Source organism: Mercenaria mercenaria, chromosome 19 (assembly GCF_021730395.1).
Source record: "Mercenaria mercenaria strain notata chromosome 19, MADL_Memer_1, whole genome shotgun sequence".
Classification (NCBI taxonomy): Eukaryota; Metazoa; Mollusca; class Bivalvia; order Venerida; family Veneridae; genus Mercenaria; species Mercenaria mercenaria.
Genome location: NC_069379.1, coordinates 2,895,743 through 2,919,750, shown reverse-complemented (window position 1 = coordinate 2,919,750; position 24,008 = coordinate 2,895,743). Strand labels below are relative to the sequence as shown.

General features: G+C 33.8%; 1 protein-coding gene across 2 annotated transcripts in view; it reads right to left on the bottom strand.

Moving 5' to 3' along the window:
* Positions 1-1,388: 1,388 nt before the first annotated feature.
* The window catches only part of LOC123542809 (cysteine dioxygenase type 1-like), a 33,619-nt gene continuing 10,999 nt past the window's right edge, over positions 1,389-24,008 (bottom strand). Inside the window, exons 1-5 of one of the 2 annotated variants that reach the window (XM_045328813.2) lie at positions 14,732-15,112; positions 10,437-10,554; positions 9,179-9,299; positions 8,017-8,186; positions 1,389-6,119 (exon numbers count right to left, since the gene is read on the bottom strand). In XM_045328813.2, coding sequence (XP_045184748.2) covers positions 6,075-6,119; positions 8,017-8,186; positions 9,179-9,299; positions 10,437-10,554; positions 14,732-15,057 — 780 coding nt within the window. In that variant the 5' untranslated portion in view covers positions 15,058-15,112 and the 3' untranslated portion in view covers positions 1,389-6,074. Of the gene's footprint in view, positions 6,120-8,016; positions 8,187-9,178; positions 9,300-10,436; positions 10,555-14,731; positions 15,113-24,008 lie in introns of those variants that run through there. The other variant, XM_045328814.2, reaches the window with a different exon arrangement.

The window sequence follows — 24,008 nt, the reverse complement described above, 5'->3', positions numbered from 1 at the left end:
AAAAGAACAGCAGTTTTATGCTAGAATGTATATTACATCATTTTATGAAATCATCTACAGTAAAAAAAAAAAAATTTGACCCAAACTTATATTATTAGTCACCAGATATCATCTACAATGTAAATATTGATCAAACTTGTATTTCACTGTATAATGAGCTCATCTTTGAACGAAAAAGTCTCTAATCAAACTTATACTGTATAATTTATTAGAACTTGTCTACAATGAAACTGTCATAAACGAAACTTGAATGTCATTGTACAATGAAACCTCAAGGTGCAAAGCCAAACATACATGGTTATATACCAGAAATTGAATTATTTCTCTTAGATTGTGTTACCATCTAGGGGAAACAACTCTACTTAATAAATATCAATGTGTGTCTGGGGTACATAAATTTTATTTTAGGTACAATTCTGTATAACTTTGGATTGACTCTAAGAAATATATTAAGTTTTTTTTATCAAAGAACACTATTTTAATGTTGTCAAAATTTAGCCAGATTTATTATTAAAACAGAAAAGCCCAAAAAGGGTTCCAAGGTAATATTAAATGTAAAATTAAACATACCGTATTTCTTAAAATACACATAAATGACAGAATGTTACTTGCTTTGCCCTATCAAGCCAAACTACTGTCTTTGTGTCCACTGTACAAAATGATGTATTTACAATATCTCAATGAGGTTTTTGTTGTATAATGCTTTGAATATATATGAAAACTCTGTAATGGGAATAATTATCAAAAACATCAATTTAAGCAACATAGAAAACTTTAAATTAGCCAAGTGTTCTGTGTAACTAAATGAGGTATTTTCCTAAAACAAAATGTTGTCTTTGCTGTAACAAAATGTGGTCTTTGCTGTAACAAATGTGGTATTTGCTGTAACAAAATGTTATCTTTGCTGTAACAAAATGCTTTGTTGTAAAAAAAAGTTGTTTTTGTCTTTGATGTGACAAAATGTTGTTTTTGCTGGAACAAATAAAACAATGTTTAACAATATGTTGTCTTTGCAGTAACAAAATGTTGTCTTTGCAGTAACAAAATGTGGTCTTTGATTTAACAAAATTTTCCGAAAACAAAATGTGGTTTTACTTAACGAAATGTGGTCTTTTCTAATCTAAAACAAAAAGTTTCTTTTCTGTATCAAAACAGGGACTTAAAGTGCCATAACAAAATCTTGTCTGTTCTAACAAATGTGTCACTGCTGTAACAAAATGTGAATTTTTCCCCAAGAGGAAGACTTGTCTTGGTTGTAACAAGATGGGGTTAATGCTGTGACTAAGTGCTGAAATTAACAAATTGAGGTATATACAAAAATACAGCAGTGTTTATCGAGTAACAATGTAGGTTACATATTGAAATACAAAGGAAGCATTGCTCTTACAAACTGAGGAATATACTGCCATGAATTTATTCTGTTTAGCAACCTAGTAAAAAGTGTAACAAACATGAAATAAACCCTGTAACAAACTGTGGGCTGCTCTGTAAAAGTAATATACTGAATGGCTTGCAAGACCAATGTTTTGACTATTGACTGGCAAGCCATTTTATAAGTGTATATTATTAACCTTATCAAGACATTGGGCAATAGTTTTTACTACTGACCAGAAAGCCATTCAATAAACATTTTATTATATTACATCAAAAATTTATTTTCACGTGCTGAATATAGACACTAGTGTAATAATCTCTATATACTGAATGGCTTTAAAGTCCAATGTTTTGACTATTGACTGGGAAGCCATTTTATATATGTATATTATTAATCTTATCAAGACCTTGGACAACAGTTTTGACTATTGACCAGAAAGCCATTCAATAAACATTTTATTATATTAAATCAAAAATTTATTTTCATGTGCTGAATATAGACACTAGTGTAATAATCTCTATATACAGAATGGTTTTAAAGTCCAATGATTTGACTATTGACTTGCAAGCCATTTTATAAGTGTACATTATTAATCTTATCAAGACCTTGGGTAATAGTTTTGACTATTGACCAGAAAGCCATTCAATCAACATTTCATTACACAACATCAAAAATGTATTTTCACGTGCAGAATAAAGGTCGGTCATATAGTACGAACTACAGGCCAGCATTCCTAAAATTTAACTCAAATAATCAAGTAAAATTCCCATTCATTTTATGTTCAAAAGTTGAAATCTACGAATTTATATCCCAGTAAAATTGCCGTTTTGATCAAAACCATGAAATTTCATGTCCACCAAATTAAATCCACGAAATTTCATGTCCCTGAAATTAAAAGATTTTACAGTATGGCACTATCGGAATCTCTGCTGAATCAGTATACCAATGGCTCTAACAAATTTTCACAGGCCCAATAAGTTTGAGCAAATACTAAGATGGACTGTAACCTGACAGAGTTATAATTATTTTCAAGAAAAGAATTCATGACTAGCATAAATATTACAACTTTGCAATCAGAAGAAATGGCCAGGGCAGAGAAATACTAAGGCACTGTTTGCCACAATAGCATTCAACAAGTGCTCTAAAAACGCTTACATCAATTAAACAAGAGGGTCATGATGACCCTGGATCGCTCATCTGAGTAATATGAGCTACATGTTTCAAATGTCAAACTGATGATAAAATATTAAGAAAGTCAGTAGGTCACATTCATGGTCAATGAAATTCAGTTTTACGATTTGTGTGCAAAACTGTGTATGTCATAAAAATTTCAAGGCTATATCTTAACAAACAAGAAAGTAGGTCAGTAGGTCTTGGTCACCGTCAAGTGACATCATATTACTTGGGGTCATCAGGTAATTATAATTAAACAGTCTTGGAAATAGGATCAGATGATTTTTAAGTATTTTTTTCTATATAACTCACATAATAACTAAGTGACCCAAGGGCGGGGCCTCTTTTAACCCCAGGGGCATAATTTGAACAATTTTGGTAGAGGACTACTAGACAATTCATCATACCAAATATCAAAAGCCTAGGTCGTATGGTTTCAGACAAGAAAATTTTTAAAGCTTTTTCCTATATAAGTCTATATAAACTTGGGACCCCCAGGGCAGGGCCTCCATTCACCCCAGGGGTACAATTTGAACAATTTTGGTTGAGGACCATAAGACAATGCTACAAACCAAATATCAAAGGTCTAAGTGTTGTGGTTTCAGACAAGAAGATTTTTAAACTTTTTTCCTATATAAGTCTATGTAAAACTTAAGACCCCCGGGGCGGGCCATATTTGATCCTATGAGGATAATAGGACCACTAGATAATGCTACATACCAAATATCAAAGTCCTAGGCCATGTGGTTTTGTACAAGAACATTTCCCTATACAAGTCTATATAAACCATGTGACCCCCAGGGCGGGGCCATATTTGAACCTAGGGGGATAATTTGAATAACTTTGGTAGAGGACCACTAGATGATGCTACACACCAGATATCAAAGCCCTAGGCCCTGTGGTTTTGGACAAGAGGATTTTTAAAGTTTTTCCTTTCGGTTGCCATGGCAACCAGAGTTCTGCATGGAATTAAATTCTTTGAACATTTTTGAATGGGAGCCACCCAAGGATCATTCCTGTGAAGTTTGGTGTAATTCTGCCCAGTGGTTTTCAAGAAGAAGATTTTTTTAGGAAAAGTTGACGGACAGACGACGCACAACGGACGCTGGACATTGAGCGGTCACAAAAGCTCACCATGAGCCTTTGGCTCAGGTGAGCTAAAAATATGATATTTCTAAATTAAAACAAAAATGAAAACTAGCATCAAAGTAGCACTTCATTCACTTAAGTCTTAATAAGACGTTAAAAGTAGCAAAATATGACATATCTGAATTAAAACAAAATGAAAAACAATAACAAAATAGCACTTTACCTGCTTAATCACTCATAAAACATTCAAACATTCCTATCCCCAACAACACACATTTTTTCCCCCATAAGTTAATTTAAATATACTGACAACAAATTCTTCTTTATATATTCTAAAAATAGCAAATGCTTAGCAAAAATGTTGAACATCTGTTGCTGAAAAGCTCTTTAAAATATGTTGAAACGATTTAAATTAACACAAAATGCAACAAGATTCTGTACCATATATTTTAGCTTTAAGATGCACTCACTTAAATGACACAGAACATGCAATCTTGGGTTGTTTTTTTCTTGAATTTTCTTGTAGAACACACTTGTAAGATGCTCCCCACCCTCTGAACTGGAAATATGACTCCTAATAATGCATTTTATAAGCAAAAATATATGGGTTGTTTGTTTTTGTAGCTTCTGTAAGCTACACAAAAACTCTCCACAAAACAACCATCATTCTTCTATACCATTCACAACTCTTTAACATCTTATGAAATGGAACTGGCAAAATATAGCATTGGGCTAAGCCCTTTTTAGGACAACAAAAAGGTACTATAGTCTTTGAACATGATAGAGATCCATATTCTTTCTAGATTATATACATTACAGGTGTCACACTGGGAATTTTTTTCTCTGAGCCACTGCTTTTTCCGAAGATAAAATTATGAGGCCAACAACGGCGAAGCGCATAGCATTGACGATCTTGTAGGACTACATTATATGTACCAAAGAACTCATACTACTCAAGAATTTAATGTAGTTATTACATATTTCTTAGTATTACCCTTTAAAAAGCTATTTAGAAAATCAATTTGTGTTAATTTCTAAAATTATCATTTTTACAAACATCTGCCATTTAATAAAAAAATTCTGAAAATCACATTTAAAATAAGGATGTCAAAAAAGAAAAAAAAATGTTTAAATAAAACAGTGTCTTATTTTGCACATTGCCTATAAGTGGGTGGAGTTCAATGCCTTCGCATGTTTTATTCTCGAAAAATACTTCAAAATAAGAGCTCCTTTTGCAACAGTTGTCATACTTTTCTTAAATGTAGACTTTTTATTGGCTTTTTATTAAGATTGCACTAACAAATGTCGTCAGAAATGACAGAAATATCCAAAAATCACGGTTGCGAAAACGGGTGACAAATTCGGAAAACGTAATTTAGAATTAAATATTTGATAAAATACCTATGTTTTATTGCTTTTCTATCATCATAGCTATTCAATACTTACAATTTCTGTGTGTCTAAAGCATTTTTATTTGTCTTTGCCCAAACTAACCCTCGGCAATCATAGAAAATTTGTCTAACGGCCGACTGCTCATAAAATCTTATCAAGTGCACAAAATGATTATAATTATCCAGTTTGTTATTCAATAATCTAGTTATCGCCAATTAACTACCCGATCAAATAAAAATTTTGCAAATTGGCTCCCTCCCTTTCAATAACGGATGTTGTGTCTACACATATTATCGATTTTTCACACCTTTTGGTTCGTAAAACTGGCAATATTCGTAGTTTTGCAGACAGACATACCTTCTGGCCATTTTCGCCAATTAGAAAATTTCGGAGCCACATTTAATTTTTTGTCGCAAATGGCTCAAGTGGCGATCGACAGCGTGACCCCTGCATTATCTGTGCAAAATAAGGAGTCACCCTTTTGTAAAACATCAACATTTATTTTGGATCTGAGGTTATAAAACTTAAGTTTGAAGACCAGTCTTAAATGCAACCTTGCCATTGGTCAACTTCAGAGTGAGGCTAAAAATCAACCAATCACATGTAGGAGTTATTAGACTGGCCTACAAATTAAGTTTACAGCCTCAGACCAGTCAATGCTGCAGGATATTTTTAAAAACAAATAACAGGTCTATTTCATCTATACATTCTATTTATAGCATAACAGTGAATGTTTAAGCTGGTGAAAGATGCAGAAGGGTCCTCCAGTTTTATGAGAACGGATTTATATACTCTCCTATTATGCTGGAAATGGATTCCTTTGTCTGTCCACAACAAAGAATGTGTGTTCCTTGCTCCGTAATACAGAAAGTTATATACCCATGCCTTATTTATCGCGCAAATAACACTTATGGGTAACGTTGCGACAACTATAAAGTTATGGCTTCTCTGTGCTGTCATTCTGTTTAATATACTTGTTATGTAGTGCTGACTAATTTGGGTTAATATATGCTGCTTATATGTGTCTGTGCATCTGTCCGTGTCCCTAGTTGTTCTCCGGGGTTGTATCGCAGTCTGCACCCGTCTTTCCCTGTGTGATAGAAATATAATCACATATCGTCAACAGAAATGGAGAATGTATAAAAAAAAATACAGTGATGCAATGTAATGCAAGCCTTTCCCTGCTAAATTTCTATAATGAACTTATCTATCTTTCTATTTGGACTGTACCATTAACTGTTAAAAGGGGTGCCAGCATGGTAAATGTTTTGTTTGTTTTGGGTTTAGCACAATTTTTCAACGGTATATCAGTTATATATTTATTTATTTATTTTGTTGGGTTTAACGTCGCACCGACACAATTATAGGTCATATGGCGACTTTCCAGCTTTGATGGTGGAGGAAGAACCCAGGTGCCCCTCTGTGCATTATTTCATCACGAGCGGGCACCTGGGTAGAACCAACCACCCTCCGTAAGCCAACTGGATGGCTTCCTCACATGAAGAATTCAACGCCCCAAGTGAGGCTCGAACCCACATCGATGAGGGGCAAGTGTTTTGAAGTCAGCGACTTTAACCACTCGGCTACGTAGGCCCCTTATCAGTTATATAACGGCGGACAGTAACTGTTAACCTAACCAGTGTTCCTGGATTCTGTACCAGTACTCGGCTGTTCTCCGCAAGTAACTGCCAACTTCTCCACATGAATCAGAGGTGGAGGACATATGATTTCAGACACAATGTCTTCTATCAAGTTGTCATAGAGAACACAATATGCCTTGCCCGGGAATCGAACTCAAGACCCTGCGTTCTGAAAATCTGTGCTCTTCCTATTGAGCTAAGTGGGCTGGCTTTTCTGACGAATGACCTACAAGTCTCATTTCCAAACAACCGAAACTGTCCTTTCTCAGAGCAACATCCTAACATGAGGGAGAATTTGCTTCTATTCCACAACAGTGATTATCTCATTAAAATATAGGGCTACTGTAACACTAGACCAGACAAAAACAATTCTAGACCAATGATTATCTTGCTGAAAGAAACAAAAACTTATTTATTTATTTGGGTATTACGGCGCACCAACACAGTATAGGTTATATGGCGCCAAACAGTACTTAGCAATATGTTATAATAACTTATAAAAACCATAATCCTCTGTAAATAAAGAACGAATATTTCTTTGAAACCAGACATCGATAGATAAGAGGTTAAATTACTGACTTCGAAACTTTTGCCCCTTACTGCATCGAGTTCAAAAAATGTATGAGCTGTAAAGGAAGCTGTCTAGATTGATTATAGAAGGTCTGTGGTTCAACACAACTTAATTACAACAAAGTCAACATATTAGCCGTGCCATGAGAAAACCAACATAGTGGCTTTGCAACCAGCATGGATCCAGACCAGCCTGCGCATCCATGCAGTCTGGTCAAGATCCATGCTGTTCGCTTTTAAAGCCTACAACAATTAGAGAAACCGTTAGCGAACAGCATGGATCCTGACCAGGCTGTGCGGATGCACAGGCTGGTCTGGATCCATGCTGGTCGCAAAGCCACTTCGTTGGTTTTCCCATGGCACGGCTCATATGACCTTTATTGTGAAACTATGTAACTTAAAGTAGTGGACGCATAATGATAATTGGCAATTTCTATTTCATGGACTCTCTGTATGCAATTTTGGCATTTCCAGGCAGGTACAGAAAGGTCCATGTGTTTGTGACTTCTCTGACTCAGGATATGGAGAATAAGTAACCACGCGGAAATTGCATAACAGGTCTGCTACCTTAAATAAATATAACCAATTTCTTCCATAATTTCAATCTTTTCCAGAGCTTAATTTGCCTGTAATCTTTTAAACTGTTTCAGCTAATCTGTATAAATCCAACATGCAACTTTGCGGGGAAAAAAATCTCTTCTCCTAATTACATTTTCTACATTAATGTGATAAAGACGTCTTAACCAAAACCAAAAATCTAAAGAGAAAATGTCTTACATAAGGAGTCCTGTGACCGAACTTGCTCCAGAATGTCACCTTACACATATTTTTGTGTCCGGTCTTCTCGTCAAACGATGCACACTCGTCAAACGGAGGAGAATACAAGTGTAGAGTCACAGCTTTGTCGGAGTGGCTTGGATTCTCTACGCGATGAAGCCCAAGGTCATCTGAATGAAAATACAAGAAAATGACCATAATACAACAGTAAATACCCTTATTAGATAAAATTGTTTGTCACATGTTTGATGTACAAATGTATAGCTATTAACCCTTACCCTGCTAAATTTCTATAATGAACTTGTCCATCTTTCAATTTGGACAGTACCATTAACTGTTAAAAGGGGTGCTTACCAAAACGATACTGACTGACTAGTGAACATTGCAGATCATGATCAGACTGCATGCATGTGCAGGCTGATCTTGATCTGCACTGGTTGCAAACGCAAAATCACTTGCTGCCAGTCGGCTAAATGTTAAGTAATTCTGGTATCACATTACTTTAATCACTTTGTTTCAAACATTGAAAACGATGGCCAAATTTACTTGATCCATAATGGGTAAGAAAGAAGGAATTTCACTGCTTCAGATAAAAAAAGCTTAATACATAATTATGATAAAATTTATCTGTTTTTGTGTCAACAATGAATTTATTAACCTCAAATAAATGACTAAATTGCATTATTTTATTTAACTTGTTTTATGATTATACAAGAAAAGACACTTTTAGACACTTAATATTCTTTGAAATTTTGCGTATGTTTGAGAGGTTTCATTATTAATATTCATGAAATTGTAAAAATGGTATCATATTTGAATTTAAATGAGCCGCACCATGAGAAAACCAACAGAGTGGGTTGGCGACCAGCATGGATCCAGACCAACCTGCGCATCCACGCAGTCTGGTCAGGATCCATGCTGTTCGCTAAAAGTTTCTCTAATTGCTATAGGCTCTGAAAGCGAACAGCATGGATCCTGACCAGACTGCGCAGATGCGCAGGCTGGTCTGGATCCATGCTGGTCGCAAAGCCACTATGTTGGTTTTCTCATGGCGTGGCTCAAATTATACTTATGGTAAATAGTTACGTGAGGATGAATTTTCGCAAGATGTAAAGCGAAAGTTAAACCCTGATGAAAAGTTCAGCTATACTATATAACTTACCGCAGATATATGCAACCTGGTTTTTCTCATATTTGCTAACGGCTTTCAGGTTCATTTGTTTTTCGCCCTCGGACTCGGACGGCCAATCATATAGCTGCTCTTGTACCTGTCCATCCAATACCTACAAAATATACAGCATATTAAAATCTTTGCAAAGATTATTATACAATTACTGAATTTCAGCGAGGTCTATAATAAGGATTTATCAACCTGGAAAAAAATGATATCGACTGAGGGTATAGCTAAATCTTTGCATCAACCAAACCTAAAATGCAAAAACTGTTTCACTATTCACCAAACATTTGCAGTGGATGTTCATTTTGTCCATTGTCAGATGTTCATTTTTTCCATTAGCGGATGTTCATTTTTTCCATTGTTTTTGTCTTTTTTTTTTGTACAACATCACACTATTATGACGTCTATATGTCATGAAATTCCAAGACTTTTCCCTGATAAATGCATACATTTTCACTGACTGTCACCATTTTGTTGGTCTCCCAATCCACTTCATTTTGAGTTAACCAAAAAATCTAAGTTAAAAAGGGGCATAACTCTGTCAAAATTCAAATCAGAATTATGGGGATTGTTTCTCCTGATGTAGACTTTGATAGTAAATAACTATTTTAAGTTTCAAGTCAATAGTTTTGATAGTAACAGAGAAATTTGACTTTATCAAAAACTTTTACCAAAAATTCTAAGTTAAAAAGATGCATAACTCTATCAAAATTCCAATTAGAGTTATGGGGATTGTTTCTCCTGGTGTATACTTTGATAGTAAATAATTATTTTAATTTTCAAGTCAATAGCTTTGATAGTAACAGAGAAATTTGACTTTATCAAAAACTTTAACCAAAAATTCTAAGTTAAAAAGTGGCATAACTCTGTCAAAATTCAAATCAGAGTTTTTATGGGGATTCATTCTCCTGATGTAGACTTTGATAGTAAATAACTATTTGAAGTTTTAAGTCAATAGCTTTGATAGTAACAGAGATATTTGACTGTATAAAAAACTTTAACCAATGGCGACGCCGACGCCGACACAGGGGCGAGTGCAATAGCTCTACTTTTTCTTCGAAAAGTCGAGCCAAAAACCGGAGTCTACCTTCATGAAACAATGAGCATCTGCATGCATTCGAGTGACTAAATTACTAAATTAAATGTATAAATTAAATCAGTCTACCTTCATGAAACAATGAGCCTCTGCATGCATTCGAGTGACTAAATCAATAAATTAAATGTAAAAATAAAACCAGTCTACCTTCATGAAACAATGAGCGTCTGCATGACTATGAATACTGGAACCCTGAGCTTCATTCCAACACAGAACCATCAAGTTAAACTTCCCATTTCCAGCATCAACCAAGTTTCGAGTATACCTGAAAAATACGAGAAAAAAAAAGTTAACTAAACATGAAACAAGCTTCTGACCTATAATCTTAAACAAGAGCACCACCTACAGGTGCCATTGCTTGTCTGCAAGTGCTGGACAATATGTAAGAAAAGAGTTATAGTACAGATTTTCTAAGAACAAAAAGGGCCGTAATTCTGACAAAATGCAAGCTAGAGTTACGGTTATTGGCCTAGATAGTAATCTTATGACGATAAACAAGTGTGCAAAGTTTCAAAGCTGTAGTTGTTACAGTCTTTGAGAGAATGTGCACCTAAAACTAAAATTTTAACCAACGACGATGCCGACAATCAGTGTCAAAATTACCTTGTAGATTTTTTTTTCAAAAACCCGACAAGCTAAGAAAGTCTATGTAAATGTTAAATAAATATCAAAAAAAATTCCGGTGAACCTGGAAAATATGGAGAAAAAAAAATCTTATAGACTTCTTTTAATAGTCTTATTTTTGTGTTATATATTTTATGTACTTTTCGTGTAAGGTTTATGTAGTGATTTCATTGCTGTGGTGTCAACCCGTACCATGCTAAATTTCTATAACGGACTGGTCCATCTTGTAGTTTGGGTAATACCATTTATTATTCAAAGGGGTGTCCATTGACAATTTACTGACTGAATAGCAAACAGTGCAGACCATGATCAGACTGCACGGATGTGCAGGCTGATCTTGGTCTACACTGGTTGCAAAGGCAGAATCAATCTTGTGCAGCATGGTCAGGGTTAGGAATACAAGACAGCTGAGTGATTTAATATGTTTTTGTACACAATGCAGATTAGTATCAAGGCGGCATTATTTGAAAATATCAGCACAAAACCATCGTGAATACTACAAAATCTACAATATCATGCATAACTTCTGCAACTCAGAAAACCATTGCATCAAAAATGTTGCTATACATGATCTACATTACATCTATGACAAGCAATTATTAACCCACATATAGATAATATCAATGTCTGAAACAGAGTGATTTGTGCCATTTTTCATGCAAGGTGAATTTTTCTACATCCTGCAAGGGAGAGAAATTGTATACATGAAATGTAAGTAACAATTTAAGTTATCTCCCTTACTTGTCAGTGATTTTATTTTTGGTCGTAATTTTCCATTTTTTACAGCAAATAAATTGCAGATACTTGGCATGTTCAAGGACAAAGTAATTCAAGGGCAACTACTCTTTTGAGAAAATTCTACTACTTATATATTATTCACTCTTGACACATCATTCCTTAATTATTTAATCTATCACAACAAGGATGTCCAAATTTAAATGCTGAGTGTCAAGCAAGGCAGCTACTGGTTCCACTATCCTTTTGTATGACATGGCCAAGAAGCAAACCAGGAACCAGATACTCTACCCCTTTCACCCTTTGATACCAAGGTACCCTTAAATAACCCTTGTACAAAAAATAAATAAACTTTCTAAACATCTTTATTTCATATCTAATGTAATTCAACTGGCTTACGGAAGGTCGGTGGTTCTACCCAGGTGCCCGCTCGTGATGAAATAATGCACGGATGGGCACCTGGGGTCTTCCTCCACCATTAAAGCTGGAAAGTCGCCATATGACCTATCATGTGTCGGTGCAACGTTAAATCCAAAAAAAAAAAAAAAAAAAAAAAAATGTAATTCAATTTAGTTTCATGTCATTGATTACTGTAAAAGCAGAAATTTTCATCAGGGTTTAATTTTCATTATATTTGCACGGTCCTACATCTTGCGAAAATTAATCCTCGCATAAATATTAACCATTTAGTTTAATTCTAATTCAAGTAGGATACCATTTTTACAATTTTGCAAATATCAATTCTCGTGAACAAACTCAAAATTTCAAATTCATGAAATTTTGACCCAACGAAAATATGTACTTTTACAGTACAGACTTGTTTCATAGATTGAATGAAACACGAATATATGTTTTGAGAAGGTAACTTTCTTTTGCGCATTCTATGATAATTATAATTAGAAACATGTCACAGAAAAAAAATTAAATCCAAGTCATAATGAAGTCAATAATTTTCAGAAATACAGGAAATGAAACTAAATTCGCCCAAGTTTCAGAACTGAGGTGTCTTTATGGATTTAGTCACTTGGCATAAGGCCTAAAAAAAAATTCTTTGTTTCTGGTAAAATGCTCAAAAAAATTAAGGTAGGTACGTCAGAAATTTTTTTTTTTTTGGAATTTTTTTTTATTAAGAGAGACTTCTCAGAAATTATTTTTGTGTCAAAAAATGTATACAGATAAAAGGGATAATGCCTTTAGAGCATCAGTAAGGTGATTTTTAACATCACTGACCATGTTTAAAGCATTAAAAGTGCAGTTTTGCAACTTTTTGTCAAAAAGTTGAAAAAATTATTCTCCAAGGCCATAAAAACATTTAGGGTAGGGCCAAAAATTTCGTGTAGGTCGGGATACCGGAAACAAACAATTCTTTTTTTTTATGCCTAAAGAGTGCTGCCTTCCTAATCTTTAGCAATTCTACAGCTTTTTTTCCCCATTAAAATTTGTAATAACTTTGTTATTTCCTGATTAACAAGAGCTGTCCGTAAGACAGCCAAGCTCGACTACTCGAAATATTGTCCCAGAGGCAGGAAAATATTACCTAAAAAGGTTAAATATCAAAAGAGTTTTAAGTTCAAAAGGGGGAATAATTTGACCAAAATGCATATCAGTTATGGGACTTGCTGCTATCAACTAGTTTTATAATCCCTAAGGCACATGTGAAGTTTCAATTCAATATCTGCATAAGTTTTGGAGATAGAAACTCGCATGTAAAACTTTAACCAGAATTTTCAAAGTCCAAAAGGAGGCATAATTTGCCCAAAATACATGCCAGAGTTATGGAACTTGATCCAGTGAGGTTAGTAATTGATCTAGAAAAAGAAAAAATAAGTTTCAAATCTATATGCCTTTTAGTAATAGCTGTATGTACTTGCACGCAAAACTTTAACCAGAATTTGCTAAGTCCAAAAGGGGGCATAATTTGGCCAAAATGAAGGTCAGAGTTATGGGACTTGCTGCTATCAACTGGTTTTATAACCCCGAAGACACATGTGAAGTTTCAAATCAATATCTGCATTAGTTTTGGAGATTATAACTTCCATGTAAAACTTTAACCAAAATTTTCTAAGTCTAAAAGGGGGCATAATTTGCTCAAAATACATGTCAGAGGCATGGAAAAAATAAGCATAATTTGCTCAAAATTCAAATAGTCGAGCTAAAAATATAATATTTCTTAGGTAAATCTAAGTAAAACAAAAACACATAAGGTATGAAAAAAGATGACCTACAGACATTGTGAAATAATGTTTCTCCTCAACAAACAAATGGAGCGAACTGGATTTAATATACAGTCCAAAACCGTTATCTCGACTTCAGTTTTTTCGATATTTTAATATCTCCCGATTTTTTTCCTTATTTCATATAAATCAACTACTTGTTCATAATATGGCTGATATGTTTTTTGTTATGAATTTAAAATTTCATCAACTATCAGTTTATTGTAATTTTTTACAGTAAATATCTCAGAAATTTAAGAATATTAATTTTGATTATTAATTAGGAAGTTTCATTAAGATTACAGTAAGTGTTCTTTTTACCTCCCTTTATAGCTCTTTAATTACCACCCTTTATGTGATTCTAGTGCCAGTGGCTGGAGGTAAGGTATAAATGATTTTAACATTTCTTTGAAAAGGGTAGCTCAAAAACTCTACAGAGCTTATGTTCATTGTTTCACAAAGCCACGGTAAATAAAATTTACCTTTACCTTTACCTTTATATTAAACTATATTCCATAAAAAGCGAAGCGTACTTAAAGGCCTAGATTTTGGCAGTGGGCCAAGGGATTTCTGTCTTCACCAGCACAGTTGGGGGCTAATGACCATCACAGTATGGTTCTAATAAACAAGGGTCATTGTTTATTGGAGAGTCAGTCTAAATAAATAAAAAAAAATTACCTTTAATTACCCTTGCCTTTACCTTTATATTAATTAAACTATATTCCATTACGAGTACATAATTATAGAACTTGCACAATTAATTATATAATCACAATACTTGTAGTTAAAAGACCATTTCATAAATTTGTATGAAAAAAAAAGTGAAGTATCCTTAACTTTAATAAATATGCATTAAAACTCTTCACAAACCTGTGCACATCCCACATAGCAAATTTCTTCCATTCTTTGTAATTACTCTCGTACATGCCCATAAATGCTTTAACAAAATCAACGTTTACTGTGCCATGGGCAAAAATTTTATGAAGGCCCTCTATCAAATCACTGAGAGTTTTTGGAGGTTTCAATGCTTCTAAGTCTGTATCATTTTTCCCATCAGGATCATGTTCATATCCAGTTTCCATTTTCTCAAAGTCCGTGCACTGACAATTTTTATCTGTAATACACTCAATGTCCAAATTATTATAACTTGACGCACTTTTATCTGAACAGCAAGGTCTAACAATTACTGGTTCCATAAATTCAATGAAATTTCCTTTATATGTATACTAAGTGACTTCTGGGGTAGAAATAGCATGTACGCAGAGTTGATTTCTACGAAGACAATTTTCATTTTCTATCTTTAAAAAATATCTGCACATTCCAAAGTATAATTAGAAACATATCACAGAAAAAAAAAATGTCATAATGAAGTAAATAATTTTCAGAAATACAGAAAATGAAACTAGCTTCCCGGAGTTTCACAGCTTACACTGCTGTATTTTTGGATTTGGTCACTTGACAAAAAGAGGGCTGCCTTCTTAATCTTTTGGCAATTCTGTGGCTTTTTTTTCCGCATAAAGTTATAAGTTTGTTATTTTCTGATTAAAAATTTAATATTTCTTCACGGAAATCTAAGTAGAAAAAAAACAACAAAAAACATGATGTATGAAAAAATGACCTACAGAACACGACATCGTGAAACAATATGCTTCTCCTCAACTTGTTTCAAGTAAATAACAAGAGCACCGCCTAGCGGGTGCTGACGCTCATCTGATTTTTTTTGTATAATAGAAATATTGTCCTACCCATGATACCCATGATTTTCTAAGTCTAAAAACGGCCATCACTCTTGCAAAAAGCAGGATAGAGTTATGTTTCTTGATGTACAGTGTCCACTTATGATGGTGAAAAACTGTTGCAAGTTTTAAAGCAATAGCTTTGATAGTTTATGAGAAAAGTTGACTTAAACATAATATTCAACCAAGAAAATGATTTTTCTAAGTCCAAAAGGGGCAATAATTATTGCAAAAAGCAGGATGGAGTTATGTTGCTTGCTGTACAGGGTCAGCTTATGATGGTGAACAAGAGCTGCAAGTTTTAAAGCAATAGCTTTGATAGTTTAAGAGAAAAAGTTGACCTAAACATAAAACTTAACCAAGAAATCTGATATTTTCTAAGTCCAAAGGGGCCATAAATCTTGCAAAAAGCAGGATGGAGTTATGTTTCTTGCTGTACAGGGTCAGCTTATGATGGTGAACAAGTGTTGCAAGTTTTAAAGGAATAGCTTTGATAGTTTAGGATAAAAGCTGACCTAAACATAAAACTTAACCAAGAAAACTGATTTTCTAAGTCCAAAAGGGGCAATAATTCTTGCAAAAAGCAAGATGGAGTTATGTTTCTTGATGTACAGGGTCTTCTTATGATGGTGAACAAGTATTCCAAGTTTCAAAGCAATAGCTTTGATAGTTTAGGAGAAAAGTTGACCTAAACATAAAACTTAACCAAGAAATCTGATATTTTCTAAGTACAAAAGGGGCCATAAATCTTGCAAAAAGCAAGATGGAGTTATGTTTCTTGATGTACAGGGTCAGCTTATGATGGTGAACAAGTATTCCAAGTTTCAAAGCAATAGCTTTGATAGTTTAGGAGAAAAGCTGACCTAAACATAAAACTTAACCAGGCAACGCCGACGCCGACGCCGACTCCGACGCCGACGCCGACAACCGCTCAAGTGATGACAATAACTCATCATTTTTTTTCAAAAAATCAGATGAGCTAAAAAACAAATTGAGGCAAACTTGACTGAATATATACTTGAACTGTTCATAATGTGGCTGCAATGTTTTTGTAATGAACTTAATATTTCATTTATTATCAGTTTCTTGTAATTTTTTTACAGTTGTCTCAGAAATTTTAGAATTTAGTCATAAAGACTAAAGTAAGTGTTCTTTTTACCTCCCTTTATAGCTCTTTTATTACCTCCCTTTATAACTCTTATATTACCTCCCTTATAGCTCTTTTATTACCTCCCTTTATAGCTCTTTTATTACCTCCCTCTTTATAGCTCTTTTATTACCTCCCTTTATAGTTCTTTTATTACCTTCCTTTATGGTTCTTACAGTTTAAATTCATGTGCAACACTGAAAGTAGTGTTTTCCTACCCATGTAATATATTAACCTTTTTGAACAGTTTGAAAAATTAATTTGTATTATACAAGATAATCTGTATTAGATTCTGTAAAGTTGGTAAATTGTCAACCAAGTTCAAATAGGACCACTTTAGCACAAGATTTATCAAAGAACTGTAAATATGTGTCATTAATAGCTGAAAAAAAATCACAGATTAGCTAAGGTAAGAAAGATAAGATTACAAAATACATAACAAAATAAACAATTACTAGAGACTTATTTTGGGAAGGGTATTAATAAGGGAAGATAAGCCACCCTAAGAAAAACAAGTCACTTATTCTCAGAAATACAGAATGAGAAACTTACAAAATTCTCCAAAAGAGTAATGTTTTTTGTTCCTGTTTTGTATTCACACTGAAACAATTTAGGTCAAATCACTATTTCTATATATTTGCATTTAATAACCCTGACATAGGAACTGCAGGTTCCCCACAAGAATGGATGGGCACCTTTGTGCAACTATCATAATAAAATCACCATCCTGTTTTTTAATACTTTTTTGTTTCCAATACACTAACTTTTAGAAAAAATATTGGTTTATCATTCCTGAAACTATTTACAACAGGTATATCAATATGTTTGGAAAAATGACAGTGTGTTGTACTTTGGGCTAAATATAACTTTTCCAATATTCACTAGACTTAAACTATACTAGTCAACTGAATACGTCCACTGGAGGTGTGTCTGTAAACTTGCTTCTGATTGGGTGATAGTCGGTAACACATGCACAGTAGGAAGTTTTTTGAAAGGAAATTCTTTTTAAAATTTGAAAAACAGCCAAACAAAGGATAAACTTAAAGTAAACAAAAAATTCACCTAATTTTCAAAGTAAATATATTCTTTTTTTATTATATTTATTGGCTGTCTAATGAAAAGAAACTTAAACACATAAATCAATACATAATTATATACACAAATACAGGAAATTTTCCATGACATCATTAGAAGCCAGCATGGCAGGGCAGAGTATTAACACATAAAAAACTTTTAAATGAGCAAATTCTATTCTTGTTCCTTAACTGTGACAAAAATGAAACCTCAACTCCTACATAATATTACTGCAGAAAATATCACAAGCGAATAACGTTGTATTATATTATATGTTTTGTCGACTCGAAATTAAACTCCTCATCACCTTTTATATGTAACCGTGTCTTATCATGCTGACACCACTGATTCTGCCTTTCAGTCAGTATAGTTTTGGTAAGCACCCCTGATGGACCATACATATCACACATAATTATTAAAGAATATACTGTAAAAGTAGAAATTTTAGTGAGGGTTTAATTTTCGCTATATTCGTGAGGCCCTACATCTCGCAAAAATTAATCCTCGCGTAAATATTTACCATTAGCATAATTCTAATTAAAGTAGAATACCATTTTTACAGTTTCGCGAATATTAAACATCGCAACATACTCAAAATTTCAAATTCAAAAAATTCTGACCACGCCAAAATATGTGCTTTTACAGTAACATGTTTATACTGAACTCCAGTACTGAATGAACATTGCCAAAATAAAGCAAAAATGTTTATAAAAACAAGAACGTCTAGAATCTGGTGTTGTATGTAAACTGGTGCTGTCTGTAAACTGGGTCCAACCAGTATATTACTGAGACTTATAATCCATCAGTCACTGCTGAACACATGGGTGATTTTTATGACTGTAAAACTGACAGCATCTTTCATTTTAGCCTATAAAAATTCACATTAATTTTATCTACACTAGAGTATAGGCATGACCAGACAAAATTCTCCCAGTTGGAAAAACTTATCTTATACCCAAGTAGACTCTTTTGCCATAACTTAACCCTTACCCTGCCGAATTTCTAAAATGAACTTGTCTATCTTTCAATTTGGAAAGTACCATTAACCTTTAAAAGTGTTGCTTACTAAAAAGATACTGACTGAATGGCGAACAGTGCAGATCATGATCAGACTGCATCTACACTGGACGATCGCAAAGGCGGATTCAATCGTGTTCAGCATGGTAATGGTTTAGATTCATACCTTACTATAATCATCATAGTGCTTAACCTTTACCCTGCTAAATTTCTAAAATGGACTGGTCCATCATTCAATTTGGGCAATACCATTTATTATTCAAAGGGGTGTTCACTCAAAAATTTACTGACTGAATAGCGAACAGTGTAGACCATGATTAGCCTGCACGGATGTGCAGGCTAATCTTGGTCTGCACTGGTCGCAAAGGCAGAAAAATTCGCCGCCAGCAGGCTAAAGGTTAATCAAATATGTTCTACTACTGGAAGAATATGGAACGCATGAAAAAAATCTACACCAGTTACCATGATGTCAATCCCTAAAGGATATCGCAAAGCACATTTTACTGTTCCCAGTGCCTCAGAGCAAGGTGCATGTGCCTAGTACCTCAGAGCACAGCGCATGTGCCTGGTGCCTCTGAGCACACAGTGCACATGAGCCCCACTGCTCAAAACAAACTTGAATCATGGAGTCCATTTGAAAAGTGTCTACAAACAAGCGTAAAAGACTTAAGTATGATTTTATTGAGACTTTCACCAAATTTCTGATACATTTTTCTCATACACTGATACCGTATGCATCTTAATAGTGCAATAAAGTGCAACGTAATGGTCGGTACTGAAAATAAATTGTCCAGATCATGGGGTACTGTCTAAACCAAAGTTATACTTTGAAGAAAATGAACAAATTTCGTACCATGATAAGATATGAAATTTAAACACAGCCTAAGATATGACTAATGAAAACTGTTAAATTATTATGTAGTTGACAATAATGATAGATATCCTGTAATTACAAACACTAAGGAACATAGGAAGTCTCAGTTTCTTTAAGTGTTCCAGATAACCAGACAGAGATTTTGATTAAAATCTATACATGTAGTTATAGGATACATCTATGTTGCCATATGAAAGGCTGTATTTCAGATTTACAGCAAAAGTTGCTTCAATAATCCCTTAGTATTCAATAATTTTTTTGAGGAGTTTACAGATTATTTTGATGATGTGATTCCCCACAGTGAGTATAAGTAAATCTTTATACAGTATAAAAAAAATTAGTTCCACACACAGTCTTATGTGTCCATTCATTTTTTCCAGTGATTTTTTTCAGTGTCATTTGAATTCAAACTGTGTCTTGTTGTAGGTGTTCAAAGGACAGCACAGGTCATATGTATTACAATTTAAGTATATACTCCAGGAAGATGGTGTTGGCACCAATGTCCTTGATGAAAATGTAATTCATACGGAAAGAATGAGGAAAACTACATGTGTATACACATGTACAGTATTTACACTTGTCAATTGTTTTCGTTTAACCTTTAGCCTGCTGGCGGCAAGTGATTCTACCTTTGGAAGATCAGCCTGTGACATCCATAGAAAAATTCATAAAAGGCAAACATTCAGGTTTGATCAATGAAACAGATAAGAGAGAAAAAACAATTTAGTTAAACATCTATCATTATTTTGTACCTTTACAACATAATTATTTCATAAGGCGTAAAAAAAAAAAATTGTTTATTCCGGTATCCCGACCGACCCTAAATTTTTTGCCCAACCCTAAATGTTTTTATGGCCTTGGAGAATATTTTTTTCAACTTTTTAACAAAAAGTTGCAAAACTGCACTTTTTATGCTTTAAACATGGCCAGTGATGTTAGAAATCAACTTATTGATGCACTAAAGGCATAACCCCCTTATTTGTATTCATTTTTTGACACAAAAATAATTTCCAAAAAGTCTCCCTTAATAAAAAAAAATTCCAAAAAAAAAAAATTTTCCAACCTACCTACCCTAATTTTTTTTAGCATGTTACCGGAAACAAAGAATTTTTTTAGGCCTAAAGAGAAAAACAATTTAGTTAAACATCTATCATTATTTTGTACCTTTACAATATATTTCATAAGGCCTCACACAAAAAAGCCTGTAAAGTTTAACCTAATTACTGAGATACAAGCTTTATGCTAAAAATTTGTTTGTTTGTTTTGGGTTTAATGCTGTTTTTCAACAGTAACTTCAGTCAAATCTGGATAACTTAATTAAATCTCTTAAAGAAATTTTGAAAACTGAAAAATATCATAAAATGATTAATTACTGGTAGCCACTAGACTGTATGATAATAAATATATTGCTACATTCCCCGCCCCCCTCCTTTTTTGTCCAATTCCATTTCAGAGAGACAAAAGTCAGTCTATTTTAGAGATGATGTTAAAATTATCATAATTATGTTATTTGACATAGGATATAGACTGGCTCAGTTCACTACATTCAATCATAAAAATGTAAAATCTAGGACCTAGTCTAGTGATTGACCAAATAAGTTCATTACAGATCTTGTAAGATGTCCTGCCAACCTATCCCTTACGAAAATGAAATATGGAAACAAGCTGGCATTAAGCTGCAAGTAACTGTCAATGGTCTGGCAACAGTCTGTCAAAAAAAAAAGGTAACTGGAAATAATCTGACTCCTATATGGGAACAAACTTCCAAGAAAAAAAGTTTAGCTGAAAATAATATGGACACTATTTCCATATTATTTCCAGTTTCTGGGAATAATCTGCAAACTATATGACAATAAACTGGCTCATAACAATCAGCATGTAAACACACTGACAATATTGTCAGCTTGTTTCCAGTGTCTGGAAGAAATCTGGCAGGAAAATGGCAAGAAACTGGAAATAAAAAACATAATTTCTATAATCGAATTGAATGAGTACTGAGATACCAGCTTGCATACAAAAACTTAAGCAAAAAATGCTATGTGGAAAAAGGGGCTTAATTTTGGAAAAAAGTATAGTTATGGGACCTGCTTAGTACATGTCAGGTCATGATTAGTTTCAATCTATAATTTTGTAAAAAAAAAAAAAAAAAAAAAAAAAAAAAGAAAACATAGGGGCATGTCCAATAACTTCTATTCTTTGAATAATCGAGACAAAAATTATATAAGTGACAATATTGTATGGATTTTCTGTCTGTCTGACAGTACATTGGATATAAATTTACTCAGAGCAGATTCTGACAATGCACTGGCTACACAATGGCAATACACTGGCAATATACCCATCTTAGCAATTTTCACAGCAAAACAAATATTACAAGACACCTTATCAAAATGGCTGAGTGTTGCATTTTTCCCTCCAAAACTATTTTCAGTTTTCAATAGTTTTCCAGCACTGATGGGCACATTGTAAAGGTACTTTTTCATCATTTTACAGTTACTTGTTTTCATTGTAACACAGATTCTGTCCGCAACAAGTATTTTTGCTAAACAGATACAGAAATTTTAAAAGTCATGTATTTTCGCTACCCTGTAAAATTAAACTTGCAGATTTACCATAATCTTTGTCAAATTTCCTTTGGTTTCAATATTATATTATTGATAACTGAAATATTGCAAATCTTAATTGGTATTAAAATTGAGTCACAAGCAAATGAAGGTTTTAAGTCACATTAAAATTCATATTAAACATTAATAAGGATAAATAGAAAAAAATATATACTGACACTAAACTGGAAACAAACTTCCCATACACTGACAATGCTATGACAATACAATGGTAATAAAGACAATTTTCCTAAGGGGAAATAAAAAAAAATAGTAACACTGAGTAGTAAGCGATATATTGGGATACTAGTCCATCTTTTCCTCAGTAGGTAGAGCGTCGATCTACGGATCATGGGGTCGCGAGTTCGATCTTAGGACGGGGCTTATGTTCTCCGTGACTATTTGATAAATGACATTGTGTCTGAAATCATTAGTCATCCACCTCTGATTCATGTGGGGAAGTTGGCAGTTACTTACAGAGAACAGGTTTATACTGCTACAGAATTCAGGAACACTGGTTAGGTTAACTGCCCCCTGTTACATGACTGAAATACTGTTGAAAACAGTATTAAACCCAAAACAAACAAACAAAACTAGTCCATCTGCCACACTAATGTATACCCGCTGTTACATGACTGAAATACTGTTGAAAAACGGCGTTAAAACCCAAAACAAAAAAACACTAATGTATAAGTGCTCATAACTTTGTACTGCATAAAGGAATTTAGTTAAAACTTAAAATAATGATAGTTTGCTAAAGTGTTTCTCTTGTCCATGTAAGACAGCCTGGCATGTTGTGACTGACTATACACTGACAATACAATGACAACACACTGGCATTATGCCAGTGTGTTGTCAGAAAAATATTTCCAGTTGACTGGCTGTGCACTGACAATACAAGGACAACAGACTGGAAAGTCCAAAAGCCGCTTGTTGTCAGTTGTGTATCCAGTGTGTTGCCAGATTGTTGTCAGTGTTTATTTCCAGATACCTCTATATAATTTAGCTCCTTCAAATAGTTTTATATGAAAAATCAATGAAATTTTGTTAAAACGTCATTATAAACATCACTGACAACAAACTGTATATAAACTGACAGCAGACTGGAAGTTAAATTTTACAGCTGGTTTTCAGGTCTGGAAATCAGCTGACAAGCACATGGACACATGATGGTTATTCAGTGGCAACACACTGGATCAGTTTATTGTCAGCTCTGGAAATAGGCTGGCAAGTAACTGGATTTTAGAGTATTATTGACTGGAAACACATTGGACATAAACTGACCACACACTGACAATAGGGAAGGTTTTTCATAAGGGATGTCCTTACATAGCTGATTGAAAAACAATTTTGTATGAATGCTAAGAAAGGACATATCCAACAATAACATAAAAATATCTATAACTTTGGGATCATGCACGAAACAGTTGCATCCAACAGTATAATATTATATCAAATACAATGAAGAAAGGGTATGTATTCAAGTAGGTTACAACAAAAATATATTATACTATGCCAACGAGAAGATCAACAGGGGGTAATCATTAACTGTAATGAGTAGCTTATCATTGGTTTATTATTGGGATCATAACAACACTGGAGAAAAAAAATCCGAACAAATTTGGTTCAAGTGGATATTGGTATACGCAGCCTAGATACAGGCAAATGGAATTTTCCACGGACAAAAAACAACACA